General features: G+C 41.0%; 1 protein-coding gene across 4 annotated transcripts in view; it reads left to right on the top strand.

Annotated features, from left to right (window-relative positions):
• Nucleotides 1-4,750: 4,750 nt before the first annotated feature.
• Nucleotides 4,751-19,053, top strand: part of ULK4 (unc-51 like kinase 4) — a 378,716-nt gene continuing 364,413 nt past the window's right edge. For all 4 annotated transcript variants that reach the window (XM_037526793.2, XM_054693291.1, XM_037526797.2 and 1 more), the window contains exons 1-5: nucleotides 4,751-4,835; nucleotides 7,952-8,145; nucleotides 12,407-12,506; nucleotides 14,702-14,841; nucleotides 17,248-17,410. In XM_037526793.2, the coding sequence (XP_037382690.1) occupies nucleotides 8,008-8,145; nucleotides 12,407-12,506; nucleotides 14,702-14,841; nucleotides 17,248-17,410 (541 nt within the window). In that variant the 5' untranslated portion in view covers nucleotides 4,751-4,835; nucleotides 7,952-8,007. The remainder of the gene's footprint in view (nucleotides 4,836-7,951; nucleotides 8,146-12,406; nucleotides 12,507-14,701; nucleotides 14,842-17,247; nucleotides 17,411-19,053) is intronic.

Here is a 19,053-nt window from a genome sequence, read left to right as displayed (position 1 = left end):
CTGCGCCATGAAGGACCCTCTCCAGCCGGCCGGGAATGAACCTGCTCTGCAGAGGCTGCGGACAGCTTCACAGTGCAGCGCTCAACCCGCTGTGCCACCAGGGAGGCCTTGGGATCATTTTGTTGTTATTTTTCTAAGTTCCTTGTCCTTGAGCCCAACCCATCAACAAATAATTGGCAAATCGACAACAATAATGAGTAATTAAAAGATACCTTTCTCAGGAACTGGCAGAGCAAGCAGGACAAAGCAACATAAAAAGAGGATTTAGAAGATTTGAACATGTCATTTAATAAGCTGGAAAATGAACATATGAATCTGTGAACCCCAAAAATAAAATATATTCTTTCTAAACTGCTGTGAAATATTTAAAAATACTAGGCATTAGGCCACAAAGAAAATTAGTGCCTCCCCAAAATCAAATTATCGGCTAACAATAAATACAAAATTTAATCCAAAAAATCAAAAGCCCAACTCTTAAATGTCTATTGAAGAAAAATAAAATGCAAACTGAATGCTATAGCTTTTCACATCTCTCAGGATAGTAATTATAATCGTAAAGTTTTTAGTTTGCTTTCTGCATTGTTTCTGTTTCCTCTGTCTTACTTTTTTTTTTTTAAGATTTATTTATTTATGCATACAAGAACTGGGGTATAGGCCAGAGGCATGGGCGGGGTGAGAGGATCTACCAGAGACAGAGTGGGAAACAGAACAGGCAGATTGACCGAAGTACACCGCTAAGGGGAGCAGCGGGCGAGACAGGAGAGGTCTGCCGTGCCATGTGGGCTGCTCCCTGGCTGTCTGGGAATCCAATTTGCGCTGCAGTGGCTGCGGATCGCTTCACAGGCTGCATCCCAACCCCTGCGCCACCAGGGAGGCCCACCTCTGCCTTATTTTTATTGGTTGACTTATTTTAATCTCTTTCCAGTTAGTCTTTCCTTGTTTATCTTAATATTTCTGGCTGTGTGTTCATATGGTAAGAGTAAAACTGAAAGCTCATTCAGTGTTTAATGCACACTTTGGGGACTTATTGATTAGTGAGCTCCATTTTAAGGTGATAAGGGACTGAGATAGCTTTTTTTTTTTCATTTGAGACCTCTCCTTACTAGATGTCAGTATTTTTTCTTGCACAAATCTCCTTTCTGCACAAGGAAACTTCTGATCTTTTAACTGACGATTAGAAGCCTGGCTGCTGCCATCATTCTTGCAGGAAAAGCCTTATGCATGGTTCAGCAGGAATTCTCCATTCCAGGCCTGTTGCTCATGTTGTTTAGAAAGTATTTCCAAGTCTTTTCTTGAAAGTAGAAGGCACTGCAGGGAGACACTGTTCAGGGTGGTGAGATCAGTTGGTGGTAAAGTGGAACCCTTTTATCCAAATATAACCAAGATGAGGATTATATGCCCCAGGACTCACCTGGATCCTCCTTTACAGATACCCTGCTCACCTGAAGCCAGGTTTTTTTTGTATCCCAGAAATTCCTCAAGAATGTTTTCCTTACTTGTTCTTAAGTGCTGTTGTGGTATTAACTTCAATTCAGTCATTTTGGTGAGGTTTTAGGGTCTACATGGTAAATTGACATATTCCGTTTCTCATCTGAAGTAAGTCCAAATTATTTTATGAGGACAATCATAGTCTGTCCCAACTGTCTAGTTTGGCTCATTTCTTAGTGGCAGTGGAGCATCTTTCTTAAGTCCTCCAGCTGTCACAAGAGTGGGTAAACTTCTTCAGCATGGGCCTTCCCATTAAATGTCCTTGGAGATGATGAGCTCACTCAAATATTAGCATGGGTGGAGAGAGCTGGATATGTACCTTTTTTACTCCAAAAAGCTGTGACCAAAATGTAACTGAGTCCATGGAGGCTACTCTGCTGATTCTCTACTCTGAAAGCATCCCCAGACTACACAGATCAAGCAGACTAAGTGCTCATCCTGAGGCAGATGCAGTATTGCAGGGTTAATGTTGAACGTGGCATGATGCTCTCTGTTCATATGAAAGGAACATGAAAAGAATTAGCCCAATGAACGAACTCACATTGTGTTTACAATTCAGCTCTATATAGAACACATTGAAGACCCAGGAAATGCAATTCTTTCAGGAATAGCTTTTTCCTGACTAACTAGTTAGCTTGTACTTTAGAGTCAGTGAATATTTAAGGGCAATGCTTCCCTCTCTAATAGCAGCTAGTCTTCATAAAGCCCACTTTAAAGCCTACTCTGAGCACCTATGGTCCTTCAGATCCTTACTATATATATGTGTGTGTGTATCTATATGTGTATATATATATATATATATTTGTTGTTCTTGTAACTTCGCTCCAGAATTCAAGTGAATTTTCTTAATTTGTTTTCCCCTTGCCTAACTTTTTTTTTTTAAGTTGTATTTATTTATGCATACAAGAACTGGGGTACAGGCCAGAGGTGCAGCGGGGTGAGAGGATTCACCAGAGACAGAGTGGGGAACAGAACAGGCAGACTGACTGAAATACACTGCTGAGGGGAGCAGTGGGCGAGTCAGGAGAGGTCTGCTGCGCCATGTGGGAAGCTCCCTTGCTGGTTGGGGATGGAACTCGTGCTACAGAGGCTGCGGACAGCTTCATAGGTTGCATCTTAACTGCGCCACCAGGGAGGCCCCACCTTTGCCTAAATTTTTCTGGCAAAGTTTGTATGTATTATTTTGTATGCTTCTTTGGATGAAGATAACTAATAAATTATTTCTTTCTCCTCCATGTCTAACATAATACTTTACTCAAAGAAGGAACTCTGTATGTGACTGAATGAAGAGATAATAATTGAAAGTGAGGAAGTCCAGGCATAGGTACTTCTGAAAAGAGATTGCTTGCTTAATTCAGCTTTTGTGTTCTTCATGTCAGGTTCATTCTTATCAACTATACAAGAATGAAAATCTAAAATTTTCAAGGTCACCTGAAAATGCTCAGGAACTGAAGTAAATTAAAACATGTTGTTTCAGCTCTACATCCTGTTCAAGAAATAGCACTTAAAAATTTTTTTTTTGAAGTCAAACTAAAAGTTGACTGTGGTGGTGTGGTGGACATTGAGTTCCATGTACTCTCTCCCTTGTCTTTTGCTATGCTATCTTAGAATTGTCTATAGCAAGAGTTCGTAAATCTTCTGGGATCATTGGTACCTTTCAGTTCTAGCCAGATAAATGCATGTGCACATATTTTAACTGTCTTAAAGAGCTTGTATATTTCCTGGAGGTATCCAAAGAACCTAGCCTAAGAAGTGCCAGGATTTGCTATTGTTTCTTACATTAATGCTTAGGCTATTTATCAAAAATTGGAACTGATATTTTAGTTTTCAATAATTAGGGAGCGATCTATGAGGAAACTTTTTTTCCCTATCAAAATTGTTAATCATACAAAAGTGACAATAATGGATAATGTAAGATTCCTGAGAAGGCAACACGATTTAGATGTCAAAGAGATGCGATTCACTTGAGATGAGGGGCACAATTTCTCTACATACAGGTTTACAAAGGGTGGTCCCTGCTCAGCAACAGCTGCATCACCTGGTAACATGATAGAAATACAAAAAATCTGGACGCCATACAGATTGACAGAATCAGAAATTCTGTGGATGTGGCCCACTAATAAGTTTGAGCAAGCGCTCTTGGTGATTCTAATGCTGAAGTCGGAGAACCACTGCGTAACTCTAATGGAAGAGGGGAGCTAGTGCTAACGGAATTTGAGGGTGTGGAGCTTTGAAAGTCATGCAGTCACCTCGAGATCAGAGGCTCTGCTTTGTCTTCGCGAGTACAAGAAGGAAAATAATCCACACTTCTCTTTTCTAAAGGGTGAGGAACTTGAGATGTCGGCCTGTAGCCAAGACAAGCTGAGCTTCGACAAGAGCAAGGAATAAAAAAGGAAACGGTGCAGTTTGGCTGGGTAAAGAATGACGAGCATCCGCGGCTCCATGCCCCGCCCCCCAATACTCCCCCACCCCCAACACTCCTTCCATCCCCCCAAACTCTCCCACCCCCCAACACTCCCCCAACCCCCCAAACTCTCCCACCCCCCAACACTCCCCCAATCCCCCCACCCCCAACACTCCTCCCATCCCCCAAACTCTCCCACCCCCAACACTCCCCCAACCCCCCAAACTCTCCCACCCCCCAACACTCCCCCATCCCCCCAACACTCTCCCAACCCCCAACAACCCCCAACACTCCCCATCTCCCCCAACGCTCCCCCATCCCCCCAACTCTGCAGCTACCGCCCAGGCAGGTCACTACCAACCCCCCAAAAGCAGCCCCCGCGCCAGGCTACAGCGGACTAAGGCCTCCTCAGAAACCCCCTTCCGGATCTCCGCCAATAGGGACCAAACCAGCCCAGCCGCCGCCCAGCGCTCCTCCGGCGTCCCGCGGGCTGCCCTGGAGATGGATGGGCGAATCCAAAGCGGAGGGGTGTCGATTTCTCAAGACCGGACGCTGACGCTAGAAGTCCCGCCTCTCGCCCGCACTTCCTGCCAGCTCCAGAGTCGGTGGGTTCGTCCAAAGGGTGGGCTCGAGACCGTTGACGGGAGGGCCGTGCTCTAGCGGCCGGTCACAGCCAATAGGAATCGAAGTTGCTCAGCCAGTCAGTGCTCTGCGCTCCTTCCGGCGTTCTGCGTGCTGCCTTGGAGACGGGCTGGGAAAATCCAAATGCGAGGGGGGTGTTGAACCTGCACAGGCTCACGCTGCCCCAGCCCGTCCCGTCTTTCTCCAGTGTGGCGCCCCTGCTTTCTGACAAGTGGACTCGTCCGGAGTGGGGGCGGGGCCTAGACGCGCTCAATCCCTGGAGCGGGTCCAGTGGATCCGCGGCTCCTTCCCGCAGGATCAGGTAGGTGGAGTGGCCAAGTATTGGGTTTAGGGACCAAGTATTGGGTTTTTGTTTCTCTCAGTGGATTCTGGAGAGCGTGCAGGCCTGGCGGGATATCCCTCGCCTACCTCTCTCCCTCTGTCTCAGCGGGCTCTGCTTTGTATTGCCTTTTGGACCCCTGCAGTTTTCTCATGGCTTTGGTTGAGTGCGCACCGACACCTCTCCCAGGGTCTGGGTGCAGGGGACTCTCGGGGGTCTTGGGCTTTAGGGCTCCGAAGATCGCTTTATGGCTGCCCCCGATTTCGGAGTTCTGCCTCTTAAAACCAGCGTGGCGCTTGCCGGGTTCTGAGGTCAGAAGATGTAGGGAGGTGGCGAAACCCGCCAATTTGCTGGCGGCAGGCTAGTTAGGGGTGCCTGAGTGTTGGTTTTTGGGGGGTGGGTGGGGTGGGGAACGGAGGTTTACATAGTGGGACAGAGCAAGCTCAAAGCCTGCTGTCAGTTCAGTATGTGAAGTTCTGAGAGAAGGAGCACTTGTTGAGGGCTCAGTTTTGTGCCTCCTGCCTTCCATGAACCCCAGAAACTTTGGACCTGTCGTTTTCTAGGTTGAGCATGTTCCAGTGGGTGCGAAAAAGCGGGTTGCTGACTCCGCTTCGAGTTTGATTTTGAGGGTTTGAGCTGGACGCCAAGATTATGCAGTTCTATCAAGGCCTCAGGTGTTGCTAATGTTGCCCGTGCTGGAGTCAAACGTGTTTGACCTGGCTGCTGGGTGCTGCTTTTACCTAGTCTGTTTCAGAGTTCGTGAACGTAGACCCTGCCCACTGCTGCTTAAATGCTCTCAGATGCTTCTTTGGGTTATTTGCTTTGACTTCTGGATTTTCAGATAATACCTAGGTGAACATGTAGTTAAAGGAGATTTAACAGATGCACCATTGCTGTGGGGTGGGCAGGCAGGGGCCCAGGAGCTGGGGAGGCAACTGAACTACCAGCCCCCTGCGAATCTTAGCACTCTCTTTTCTCTGGGCTCTCCCTGGCTTTTTCTCGTGTTCTCGCCCCTTTTGTAGTCGCTAGTCCTCCTTTTAGCTGTCTCTGAGAGATGCAGCCTTTATAGCCCTGACCTCTGGGCTCAGGTGTGCACACTTATGCATGTCCCCACCCATACTGCAGGTGTCCACAACCAAGCACGCAACCCTGTGCCCACCCCCCTTACTCCATCAACTCGATCAAGGCTCCAGGTGGTAGCAACAGAGGCCAACAGTAAAAAGCCTGATCAATTCACTTACCCTACAACCATGCTTTTAGAAAATGTAGAAGACTAAACTAGCATGTCTGGGGATACACACTTGGTTGAGAAAACGAGAAGAAACTCAAGCTATGAAAGTCAGGAGAGTGATTACTTTTGGGGAGGAGAGTTGTGATAGTCATAGGCTCAGAGACAGGTTACTGAGCTGACTGGCAAAGTACTATTCCAGACTCAGTGATGACTACAGGGTGGGGGTGTGTCTGTTTTATAATGGATAAATGACACATTTATTTTTTCTGTTTTTTTTGTTATATAACTTGAAAATTATATGATTGAAAAATGCGCATTAGGAAGTCTAAGGCGAGAAATGCCCTTGGAGTGTGTCAAAAAGAAAAAGTCATGGAATTTCAAACTTGAAAGATGTTGGAAGAATTTCTGGTCCAATTCTTGTTTTACTCTGAGGCCGCAGCCCCAGAGAGGGGAAGTGCTGAAAGCAGCTAACTGTCCTGTTTAAGCAGAGTATAGTCGATGCATCAATATCAGGTGCTCTGCTATGATGCTGCTTAGTAAAGATTGAGGAAACAAATTTGGCTTGAATCAAATTCAAAATTTTGAGACTTTATTTTTTTTCTTGTCTAAAACCTTGTTTTCAAGGACTCTACTCTTACATAAAAACTTGTGATTTCAACATCTTAATGTATTCAAACTTAGTCAATTGTGGAACATTTACCATCATGTTATTTTTTTTTCATTATAGCTTCTGTTTTAATATTTTGCCAACTTAATGTTATCTTTGTTGACTTGCTACATAATTACTACAGGCTTTATTTTGGCGGCTTTCCCCCCATAGGCCTCTGTGGCTATCACCTGCGGCCTTGAATGCAGAAGGTGCTTGGGAGCTGGGCATGGGGCATGTGTGCCTGATTGTGGACACCTGGAGTATAGTGTGGAGCACGTGTGAGTGGGCACACCTGAGCCTGGAGGCAGAGCTATAAGGGTGGCGTCACTCAGACAGGAATAGCTGTGGCTGAATGGCTACCAGAGGAAAAGACCACCAGAGTGCCCTGTCAGCCTCCCAGACCCTAGTCCTCCCTGCCTTGCCAGCCTGCGGGCTTGGCCCACAACACTTGGCATAGAAAGAGCATTAAAGCCTGAAAAAGCCACTGATGGATCTGGGACTGTCCCTTGTCTGTCTGCCCAAATTTAGAACCTGCCCTGGGCTTGCTGGCACTACCGTGGGTTAGAAATCGAGATTGATTCTTTATAATAGGTAGGTTTTAGTAAGACTGTTCATTAAAAGAAATAGATACTAATCTGTACCCTCTTTTGGTTTACATTGGATTACATTAAAAATTCTCTCATCTTTTCTGCTTGGAATTAAAATTCACTGTCTGATTTCTGCTCATTTGATGTAGATACCAGTGTGTGTAATCCAAATGATTCAATTACTAACCTGTAAAACAGTTTCTCCATTTTCACATACACTTTCATTTGCTTCTAATAATTTGAATTTTGGGTGGGGCAGATAGTGCCCCATTTTCCAGATATTGACTCCATGTGCTTGCTATTGTAACTGAGAAGCTAAAAAAGGTATTAAGATATTATTAGCTCAAGTCTCTTTCATTCCTTGGTTTTGTTCAATGCATTGGAAGCAGTTGTCATTTTCATTATTTTGTTAAGATCTAGTTGATTGAATTAAAGAAATTGAATATTGGCTTGTGAACTGTTTTTAATTTTTTCCTTTAGCTTTGTTCACCCTTCAAAATGAAAGAGACTAGTATCCAATACTTTTAGTTGTGAATTCGTAGAATTTAGACTTTACATATTAAATCCCCTAGGCTAACTAATCAGGAAACTAATTTACATTTGAAAGTGGCATTTTTGTTTACTTTTTTAGGTACTAGAGATGCTATTAGGCTGTCATTTCATTGAGTGTGAAGAGTCGCCCCAGAGATGGAAAACTTCATTCTGTATGAGGAGATTGGCAGAGGCAGCAAGACGGTTGTCTATAAAGGGCGGCGGAAAGGAACGATCAATTTTGTAGCTATTCTTTGTACTGATAAGTGCAAAAGGCCTGAAATAACCAATTGGGTAAGTCAACATGTTTCCCTGCCTCTGGCAAAAGACAATTATGATCATGTAGAGTATGTAGCATGTAAAAAGGAATCTTTGGATTCACTACAGCAAATGCCACATTTTCAATCTGGAATGGGGTGACCTGTCTGTTTGGTGTCACCAATCCTGAATGATGACTGATAAATATACCCAAGTAACTAGCAACTTATGGCTTTGTGTGTGTGTGTGTGAGTGTGAAACATCAGGGAAAATATATATTAGGTCATTTACTTTTAAGTTTAGTACAGGATTATGAAGCTTTCCAAAGGAAGGACTTTGAGTGAAAATGACTTGGTTTTAAAATAATGTGCCATTTGACAGCCCAGGCTTCTTGGACCAAGCCTAACTTTTGCTTTTCAACTTTTAAAGATTGTGCTCAAATTTGTACAGCGTAAAATTTGCCACCTTAACAGTTTTTATGTATACGGTCTGATACATTCCTATTGTTGTGCAACCACCACCAGAATGCTTTCTTTAAATAGTTTTATCTTTTTTCAGCAGTTTTTAGATTTGCAGCAAAAAGGAAGGAATACAGATTTTTCCATATAGCCCCTACTGCCTCATTTCCATAGTCTCCCTATCACCAGCATCCCTACTAGTGGTACATGTCATTATGTATGAACCTACATCGATGCATCATGACCTCCCAAAGGCCATAGTTTCATTAGGGTTCACTCTTGCTGTTGATTGTCCCATGGCTTTGGGCAAATGTGTAATGACATGTATCTACTATTAAGGTATCTCACAGAAGAATATCATTGCCTTAAAGGTCCCGTGTCCCACTTATTTATCCCTCTCTTTCCCTCCAACCCCTGGCAACCCCTGATCATTTTAACTGTCTCCCTTAGTTTTGCATTTGCCAGAGCATCAGAGCCATACAGTAGGTTGATTGGCCATTACTTGTTATTATCTGTTTTTATTTTTTAAATCGTCATCCCAGTGGGTTTGAGGAGGTGTTGGCTTTTAAGAGGAGTGTGCACAGTTGAGGAAATCAGGTATATGGGAGAAAATGAAAGTTGATTGGTCGGTTCAGTGCTGGGAACATGTGGAATTTCTCTTCAGAGTAGGTTTTTATTCTGAGATTTGGAGCAAGTCAGGAGTTAGGAGTTGGGGATGGGGAGGTGGTATTCAAGGAAAGAGGAAAGATGAGGTGTGACTCCTCACTGGTTGGGGTCATTTCAGATAGAGGATTATAAATGAAGGTGGGTCAGTCAGTATGGTTTGTGTCTGCGTCAGCCACTAGGGTACATGCAGGGCATGTGGAGGGTTGAATTAATTAGAATTGGAGCACTGCAGTAAATGAGCTGGAAAGTGAGTTAGTGGTGAGAGAATAAGATGTGTGAAAGAGATTTTGAAGATAATATGATTATTACTGAAAATCTAGAAACATATCTAATGGTGTCTACAAATCTAATGTCAAAGTTGAAAAAAGGAAAAATAAGTAGACAAAATTAAGTTTATGAATATACTTTAATCTAGAATATACAATGTACTATCATTTCAACATTCAATCAATATAAAAACTTAAGACCAAAGTAGTGACTACCAGACAGGAAGGTTGGGGCAGGAGGGTGGGCAAAAGGGGTGAATTGGACGGTGAAGGATGGAGTTAGACTTTTAGTGGTGAACAGAATATGTAGTACAGATGGTTGGTTTCAGATGTACATCATATGTATGATATTATAAATCATTGTTACTTCAATAAAAACTTAAAGTGATTAATGAGATATTTTTCTTTCTTTTTTGGCTACTAAATGCTCAGCATCTGGTGTGTATTATTCCTCTTACAGCTCATCGCCTTTCGGACTAGCCCTTTCCAAGTTTACTGGTAGACCCCTCAGCAAGTGACTTCTGTATGGGACAGTGTGGGTTGTCGGAGGGTGTAGGAGGGTCGGAGTGAGGGTGGAGTAATTAAATTGAAAGAACTGAGGTGGCTCAGCATCTCGAAGAGTCAGTACTTGGCATATATGGTGGATGAGGCATGTTCAGAAGGCACACTGTAGCCTGAATTCTCTTGGAATTTCCATACCTCCTTTATTTTTTCACCAAGACTTTGCCCCTCCTGTGCCTGAACCTCAGTATAGTTGAAACATTCCCACTGAGGGTGCTCTCTGTTCTCTAGTGGCCTTATTGGGTATTACAAGGTGCTCCTCAAATTCTCTTGATCATTCTGAGTTTTGATTTGCACCTCATGTTTTTATGTGCATTCATTTTCCCTTGTGTTACAGTGTGAGCCCACCTACTTGCTTCCAGAGTGTGCCATATTTTATATGCCATATTTGCCAAAATAGGGAGCTGTTTTAGGAGAATTCCCGCATATTATAGGCCCATTACCCTGAGCTGACTGGTAGCAGAATTTGTGATCGTTTAAAAAGAAAATCAGGAAATGGAACCCAAAGCATTTTGGTATTTGTCAGCAATTCTGGTTCTTGATGGTTTGCTAATTGCATTTTTGTGGTTTTATTTTCTACATTTAATGGCATTTTAAAGGGAGAAAGTAAAATCCCTGAAGCAACTTGGTGCTTGCCTTTTTTTTTTTTTTTTTTAAAAAGGCTTTTTACATCGTTATTATTGTGTTTTGAATTAGTTCTTGTGTTTCGTTGACAAGTATTCTCATGAGCCAATGGAATTAAAATTTAAGATTGTGCTTCCACTAGTCATCCTTCTTTAATATTCTGGATGAATTGATGATACTAGGATTCACTAAGAGTCTAGATACTAGGATTCAGTAATCTCATAAAATATATTAAAAAATTATTTTTCGGGCCTCCCTGGTGGTGTAGCAGTTGAGTGCTGGGTTGCGAAGCTGCCTGCAGCCTCTGCAGCGCTGGTTCCATCCCCGGCTGCCTGGCGAGGTCCCACATGGCGCGCAGACCTCTCCTGCCGCCCGCTGCTCCCCTCAGCAGTGTCCTTCGGTCCTTCTGCCTGCTCTGCTCCCCGCTCTGGCTCTGGTGAATTCTCTCACCCTCCCGCGCTTCTGACTGTACCCAGTGCTTGTATAAATAAATAAATAAATAAAATTATTTTTCACTGCAACATTGGTTTACATCATTGTTTGTGTATCAGAAGTATAGGTTCTCCCCCCTTCGGTGTTGTCACCCTGTCTCACCCACCCCTGAGACACCCATAGTCCTCTACCGAAGTCCATTGTGCTCCCTCCCCACCTTGCTCTGGCCCCTCTGGTTGTCTCCATTCTACAGTGAGTTTCTTCACTGAGAGCATTTTAAAAAAAGATTGTAGAATCTTTTGAGAGTTTTTTATTTTTTTAAAGATTTATTTATTTATTTATACAAGAACGGGGTACAGGCCAGATGCGTGGGAGGGTGAGAGGATTCACCAGAGACCGAGCAGGGAACAGAACAGGCAGACTGACGAAATACGCTGCTGAGGGGAGCAGCGGGGCGACAGGAGAGGTCTGCCGTGCCATGTGAGACCCAGCCGAGAATCAAACCGGCGCTGCAGAGCTGCTGACAACTTAACAGTGCGGCGCTCAACCACCTGAGCCACCAGGGAGGTCCTCTTTTGAGAGTTTTAAAAATTTATAAAATGAGTACATGGTCACTATAGAAATTTGAGACCATGTAGAAAAATGTCACTTGACAAAAATGTGACAGTTCCAATTTGGTTTGTTTGCTTCTAGCCTTTTTGCTCTGAGTTTTTCTTTCCTGGTCATGGTATTATATAATTTTGCTTCTTGCCTTATTTATTTAATAAATAGCATTTTTCCATGCTATAAAATTAAACATTTTATTAGGGGCTTAATTTGTGATAGACAACCTATTTTTTATTGCATTATTGAGCATTTAGGTTCTTTTTACTTAGGGGTATTTTTCCTTTAAAATTAATTTTTCTTGATTATAAAAATAGTATATACTTAGTATAGAAAGTAGAAAAAGGGAGAAAAATAAAAGAAATTAAGAAAAACAGTTACAATAATTACGGCACTTATTTTGATATACCTTCTGAATTTATCTTTCAAAATGTTGTATTTACACTATTTACACAAATATAGGAAATTGTGCATTTTTTCACCTTTAACATAAGTACATTAAATTAGCATTTTCAAAAATGTAACCTGTCTTCATAGCCTCATTTTTAATGCCTGTGTAGAATTCCACCAAATAAATCCCATCATATTCTTACCCATTCTCCATTGTGTATTTAGGTATTTCTTAATTGATGCAAGGGTTTTAAGACCGTTCTTTTTTTTTAGTGTGAATGCTGTGTGTTCTTCTAGGTCCGCCTCACCCACGAAATTAATCACAAGAATATTGTAACTTTTCATGAGTGGTATGAAACCAGCAATCATCTCTGGTTGGTAGTGGAACTCTGCACAGGTAAGGGCACCTAAGTAGAGCTGGGCATGTCATTACCTTATGTGGCTTGAGAAAACATCTGGTGTAATTTTTGTTATTCTCCTTTTTCCTTCTATTACGAAGGTAAGTAATATTGATACTACTGATCACATTAACTAAAATCTGCTGTTTGATGGCTATTAAGGAACTCTAAAGAGCAAAGATGTTTGATAAGGGGAAGACATGTACAATTCAATTTAAGATAAACTTTGGTATAAAATACTGCTAAATCACCTACACAAAAACTTAAAAATATTTTTTAGTGATGAATTTATCAAGGGAGTGTTCCTATTCAATAAAACAAAGTATTTTAGGTCAAAGTAACTTTTAGCTAATTAGTTCCTAAAGTGATCACCTATTTTTATGAAAAGGGTGCTTCTCTTTATAAAAACAATGCAGAAATGACAAAGATGAACCAACATGTAGCAATAATTAGAGATAACATGTTATATCTCTGACTTGATAAAATGCTCTCACTTCTTAGAGGGAGAAGTATGACTGAATATATAGATGTTATCTGGGCTTTGAGTTTTAGTGTCTTAAAAGTTAAATAGGGAAAAAAATGTAACAAGTACCACTCTTAGTATATTTCTGTTTATGCATTGAATAATAATAAAAAAATCATTAAATATTAAGAGGTATTGCTGATTAGCTTTATCCATACTAATTTGCACTTAGAGCTTATAAAACTGAGTAATGAAGGAGGTTATTTGGAATCAAAGCTTATTTCTGAAGCAGTGTAGTACTGTGGTTTAATTAATTCCATAGACTTACATACTGTTGAGGTGGTCGGGGACTTTCCTGTATTTTTGCTTTAGTTGCTTCTGACCCCTGAGCTATGTGCTAAGGCAACTCCAAGTTAGGCCCATGTTTGATGTGGTTCTTCACCCACAAAGCAAAATAAGTAAAACCCCCAAAAATTACTTACTTCTTACCTTCCTCACAGTGGTTCTGATTGAACTTTCAGATGCCAGCTAAGAGTTGCTTTTTTTGTCTCCTCTTGTAATCTTGAGACTTAAAAAAAAGTTAGATTATCACTGGATCTTGGAAAGGTACAGAAATGGAATTTACAATATGTCTGCCTTATTTCATCAGTGTGTACATCTAGGGGTTAGTGATTTTCTAACTGTTCAGGAGAGTTAATGCTGCCAGGCATTGCTTTGCAGATATGACCTGGCTTTGCATAGGAATACACCTGACTGTACTTGGCATAATGCAGTTTATTTTTTAAATTTTTTATACTTCTATAATATTAATTTTTTTCTTTTAACAATTCTTTATTTTTTTATGTTTTTTTTTACATTATTTTTCATTTTTTGCACAATGTATGCATTTTCACCTTGGTTATAGTCTCCATACAATTCCCACCACGCTTGTTTTGATCCTATTCCCTTCTCTCCCCCCCACCCCAAGTGTGTCTCTGTTTTATAGTTGCTTGTTGATTTAGATTTTTACTTTATTATAATTAGTCTTTTTCCTGGTCCCTTATTTAGGTTTTCTAAATTCCTGCTATGAGCGAGACCATCGGTATTTTTCTTTTCCTTTCTGGCTTATTTTGCTGAGCATGATCCCTTCCAGCTCCATCCATGTTGCTGCAAATTGCATGAGTTTATCTTTTTTGATTGCTGAGTAATATTCAATTGTGTATATGCGCCACATCTTTTTGATCCAGTCATCTATTTTTGGGCATTTGGGTTGTTTTCATAGCTTACCTATTGTGAATAGTGCTGCTATAAACACAGGGGTGCAGGTGCCCTTTTGAATTAATGTTTCTGTGTCCTTTGGGTAAATACCCAGGAGTGGAATTGCTGGATCATATGGAAGCTCCATCGCAGTTTAAATGCAGTTTAGGTTTGTGTTTGCCACTGACTTTTGCATCTGTTCATTCCCTGAGGGATCTGAAGTGAGCATTTCTTAGCACCAGAGTGAGTCTCTCTTTCACCCCGCTTGCTTATTTACTTACAATTCATTCTCTGGGAGCTGACTCTGGAGCTTGGCATGGATTTTTGTTCAGGTTCTTGGACCACTGTGTTCATTCATGCACATTTTCCCCATGAGGCTGTCCAGCCATACTGATTTGATCTGTTTTTAGTGCTTGGTGTTTCTTGGCATGGAGTCTCCTGGATGCACTGTGTAATGTTACTGGGTTAAAATGGGTGATTTTTATCAACTTGCAGGTGGTTCCTTAAAAACAGTTATTGCCCAAGATGAAAACCTCCCAGAAGATGTTGTGAGAGAATTTGGGATTGACCTGATTACTGGTTTACATCATCTTCATCAACTTGGTATTCTCTTTTGTGACATTTCTCCTGGGAAGGTAATTCATGGAAGTTTTGATTTCCTAACTGACTGTATCTTCATTTATAATGTTTTCTCAAAATTTTTGTTTTTAGATAAAATTATGATATGGAATATCTTGAAAGTTTAAATTAACTTTTTTTTTTTTAATAAAAGGAAACATAGTACTCCATTTTAGCTACCTATTTAGCTGCCTATTGAAGCAGCTTTTAGAATGTGTAGTCTCCCCTTTCGGAGTTCTTTGAGTAATGATTGCTGCTTAAGTTTATTGTGAATGATAAACTCAATAGATCTATGAAATAGCACCCTTTGCTCTTTAATGATAGTATACAATTTAAGCTCATTATTTTAGTTTGATAATGGCACTTTTGGCTCCTTAAATATGATTCCTGATATTGTGGATAAGATTTTTTTTTTTTGATAGAACTATAAATGTCCTTCAGTGTAGTAGGACCATGAAGTGAGCTAAGTTTCTGAGCCACAGTCAATGCTGATGTTTAGAAACTGTGTGACCTTGGACCAGTTCCTTTCCTTCCTCTGTGTGTGTTAGTTTTCTTCTCTGTGATACAGACATGGCTCAAGGGGACTGTGAGGATTACATTATATTTAGGATAAGCTTCTAGGATCCTTTATGGCAATGTGCCCTTACTCAGGGGCATCTATTATAATCTCTATGTGCATATGCATTTAGGGATTGTATGTACTGTTGGTCTGATTGCTGCTTTTCCTTTGTAATTCATACACGGTGAGCTGAAAAGTGCAATATTTCCTTGTCAAATGTTATTACTGAGGGCCATTAGAAATGGCATGCATGTGAACATAACCAAAACTTAAAAAAAATTACATAAAAACTGCATAATGAAGAGAAGTTTTTGTTTGACATATTCATATACTTGCCTCAAGTCTGTACCCACTTCACTGTGGGGATTGGGAGCCCTGAATGCAGCTGTAGACAAGAGGTACAGACATGGGTGTGGCTTTGCTCAATACAGTTTCATTATGGACCCTGAAATTTGAATTTAATATGATTTGCACATGTCAAGTAATAATCTTCTTTTGATTTCTTCCCCAAGCATTGAGAAATATAAAAACCACGTTCAGCTTGTGCCTAGAGGAAATGAGTAGGATTTAGAGCAGAAGCTGCCCTTGTGTGGGTATTGCTTAATGAGATCTAGACTCAGCTACTTGTAATCTCTGACATTCAGATTGATTTAGAATGTAACCCTTACTCTACAACTGGGGTTGGTAAAGGTTGGGCAGGATGGCTATTTCTATAAATAAAGTCTTATTGGGACATAGCCACACCCTATTGTTTATGTATTATTGGTGGTTGCCGAATTATATAGTCAGGACAAATAATTTATGGTCTGCAAAGTCTCAAATATTTATTAATTAAAAACAATTGCTGAGCCCTGGCAGATCAGCATCAGTATTACCTGGGACTTGTTAGAGATGCAGGTTCTTGGGCCCCACCCCTGGCCTTTTGATCAAACTCTGGGAGTAGGCCATAGTAGTATTTTTTTTTTTTTAAAACAAGTCTTCCAGGGGACTCTGGTACTCAGGAAAGCTTAAAAATCACTGTTGGACTGACATCCTTAGATTTGTGACAGGAAGTTAAGGATAAACTTTAATTTGCTTTAAAGACCATTTAAAAGCCTCCTGATTTGTGGCTACACCTCAGAAAGTTTTTTTTTTTTTTTCAGAAATATTTTTAATGACTCTATATGACTAAGAGGAAATAGGTAAAAGGATAGAACACTAGTTCCTGGCATGGGTTCAACAGATATCTGCTAATCCCAAGTTATATTAGCCAACTGGAGCTCTAGCACTTGCCAGTCACTATTGAAAGCCCTCTCCATGAATAACCTTAGTTAATCCCTACAATCTTTAAATCTGAAGAGTTAAGACTATTTTTTTTTTTTTTTTTCATTTCATAGGTGATCAGACTCAGAGTTAGAAAGTTTAAGTAACTACTTTGGGTCAGGCTGCTAATAAGTGGCATACCTAAGCTTAAATTCAGACCTCTAACTTCCAAACCCTGTTTTTAACTCTACATTTTACTTCCTCTTGTGAATACCTCAGACAGGTGGGTTTTCAAATCTTTGAACTCTCATTAAGGACTAGCGAGTATAAACTGTTCCGTATACATGATTCTTTATTTTTCCCTAAAAAAGCCTGTAGTTCCTCACGGTTATGTGATGTGTCCATTTACATATATCCAAGAATGGGCAATTTAATATGTGATTCTATTATAAAGATCTCAGTTATTTTTCTTTAGCTTTTTAAAAAGGTTGTAAGCATTTTATTTTCTCAGTTGTGATGAAGCAGGAAAGCAAATGTACGAAGTTCTTTCGTGTGACTGTAAGAGGTACTGATGGAAGCACAGAGTAAATTTGTTTCTGAGCACATGTTTTAATCTTTATAGATCCTCTTGGAGGGACCTGGCACACTGAAGTTCAGTAATTTTTGCTTGGCAAAAGTGGAAGGTGAAAATTTGGAAGAGTTCTTTGCTTTGGTGGCAGCAGAAGAAGGAGCAGGTGACAGTGGGGAAAATGTACTGAAAAAAGATATGAAAAGTCGAGTCAGAGGTATGTGGAGAGCTTCTAGATCATAACTCTGCTTGGGGGCTGCCTAAGTTGCATGTTGAGCTAATGCTGACCTTTTGCTTTGCCACTCAAATAATGTATTGAAGAATAATCAGTATAGTGATGACTAGTATAGGGATGACTTTGTTCATGACCTAAAGTTTTCCATGTTGATCTAATACTGTGTAAGGCATGGGAAACTCTAACAAAGCCTGTGTCTTAGCCTGAGCCTGTATGTCACTGACCACTCATTAGAATGTCAGAAGGGAGTTTTGTCTCACTTTCTGCTGCGTCCTCAGCACTTAGCTCAGTGTCTGGGACACTGTGGCTTAACAGGTATTTGTTTGATGGTACTGAATAACTAATGTGCAATTAAAGAAGATGTTCAGGGGTTCCCTCTTTGTTTTGAATACAGTGGAGACTGGGGAGCTAGATTCTTACTGTGCCCTTTTCTTGGAATACACTTCCTCTTGTGCTTTACTTTGTCTTGAGTAAAACTTTGCTCCCCTAGTGGGCAGATGTTTATAGGACTGAATACTGAAGTTTTGGTTCCTCTTTTCTATTGCCTTTATAATATCACATATATAAAGCTATCATTTAACTTACCATGTAATGTGTTCCTATTAGTTTGCCTTTCCCCATTTGATTCTGGAGGGATTTTATATTTGTTTATTCATTAACACATTTATTAATTCTGCATTTATCTATTCAACAAAAATTTAGCCTTATTCAAGGATGGATGTGAACAAATTTGCAAAAATCCCTGGCCTCCCTGAATTTACATTTCTAGCAATGAAGAGAGACAAACAGTCATATTCTTTTTTTTTTCTTTTTTAAAGATTTATTTATTTATGCATACAAGGAGCTGGGGTACAGGCCAGAGGCATGGGGGGAGGGTGGTGAGAGGATTCACCAGAGACAGAGTGGGGAACAGAACAGGTAGATTGACTGAAGTACACTGCCGAGGGGAGCAGCGAGTGAGTCAGGAGAGGTCTGCTGTGCCATGTGGGTAGCTCCCTGGCTGACAGGGGGATTGAACTCATGCTGCAGAGGCTGCAGATAGCTTCATAGGTTGTGTCTTAGCCCCTTGTACCACCAGGGAAGCCCCAAACAGTCATATTCAACTAATATTAATATAGCATCTGTTAAGTGTTGAACAGATGCCCCCAGCATCCTGGGGTCTTGTCTTTGTTTCCTTAGCATCTAGCAAAGTGTGGGTAAATGTGTGTGTTGAATGAGTGCATGTGTGTATGAAATGTGATAGCGTGGCAAAAATGTCTCCTAGGAGAACTTTAAAAATGCACGAGGCTGCTGATCTGGCTGTAGAGGGCCCTGGAGATATAATTTGCTGAAAGTTTTACCTCAGTGGAATTTTATTTTCCAAGAGATTGGTGATTACCCACTTCATGGAAAGAACATTCTCATTGGAAGATTTGAGGCTTTTAGGTGGAGTGGAAAGAGTCTACCCTGGGGAGAGAAGAGAACCCTGGGTTTTGAAGCATGTTCTGCATCTGCCAGAGATGTGTCTTAGGGGACATTCTAAAATTTAGCTGACATTTTTAGAAATGTTAGCATTCCCTTCAAGCTTCAGTTTCTCTTAGCAAATAAAGGAACTTCCTGGCTGTGGTTTGGTGTTTGTCCCTGTA

Source organism: Talpa occidentalis, unplaced genomic scaffold (assembly GCF_014898055.3).
Source record: "Talpa occidentalis isolate TD23 unplaced genomic scaffold, MPIMG_talOcc4v2.1 talOcc4.10, whole genome shotgun sequence".
Lineage (NCBI taxonomy): Eukaryota > Metazoa > Chordata > Mammalia > Eulipotyphla > Talpidae > Talpa > Talpa occidentalis.
The sequence above is the reverse complement of the archived record's forward strand: the minus strand, read 5'-3'. Positions and strand labels throughout refer to the sequence as shown.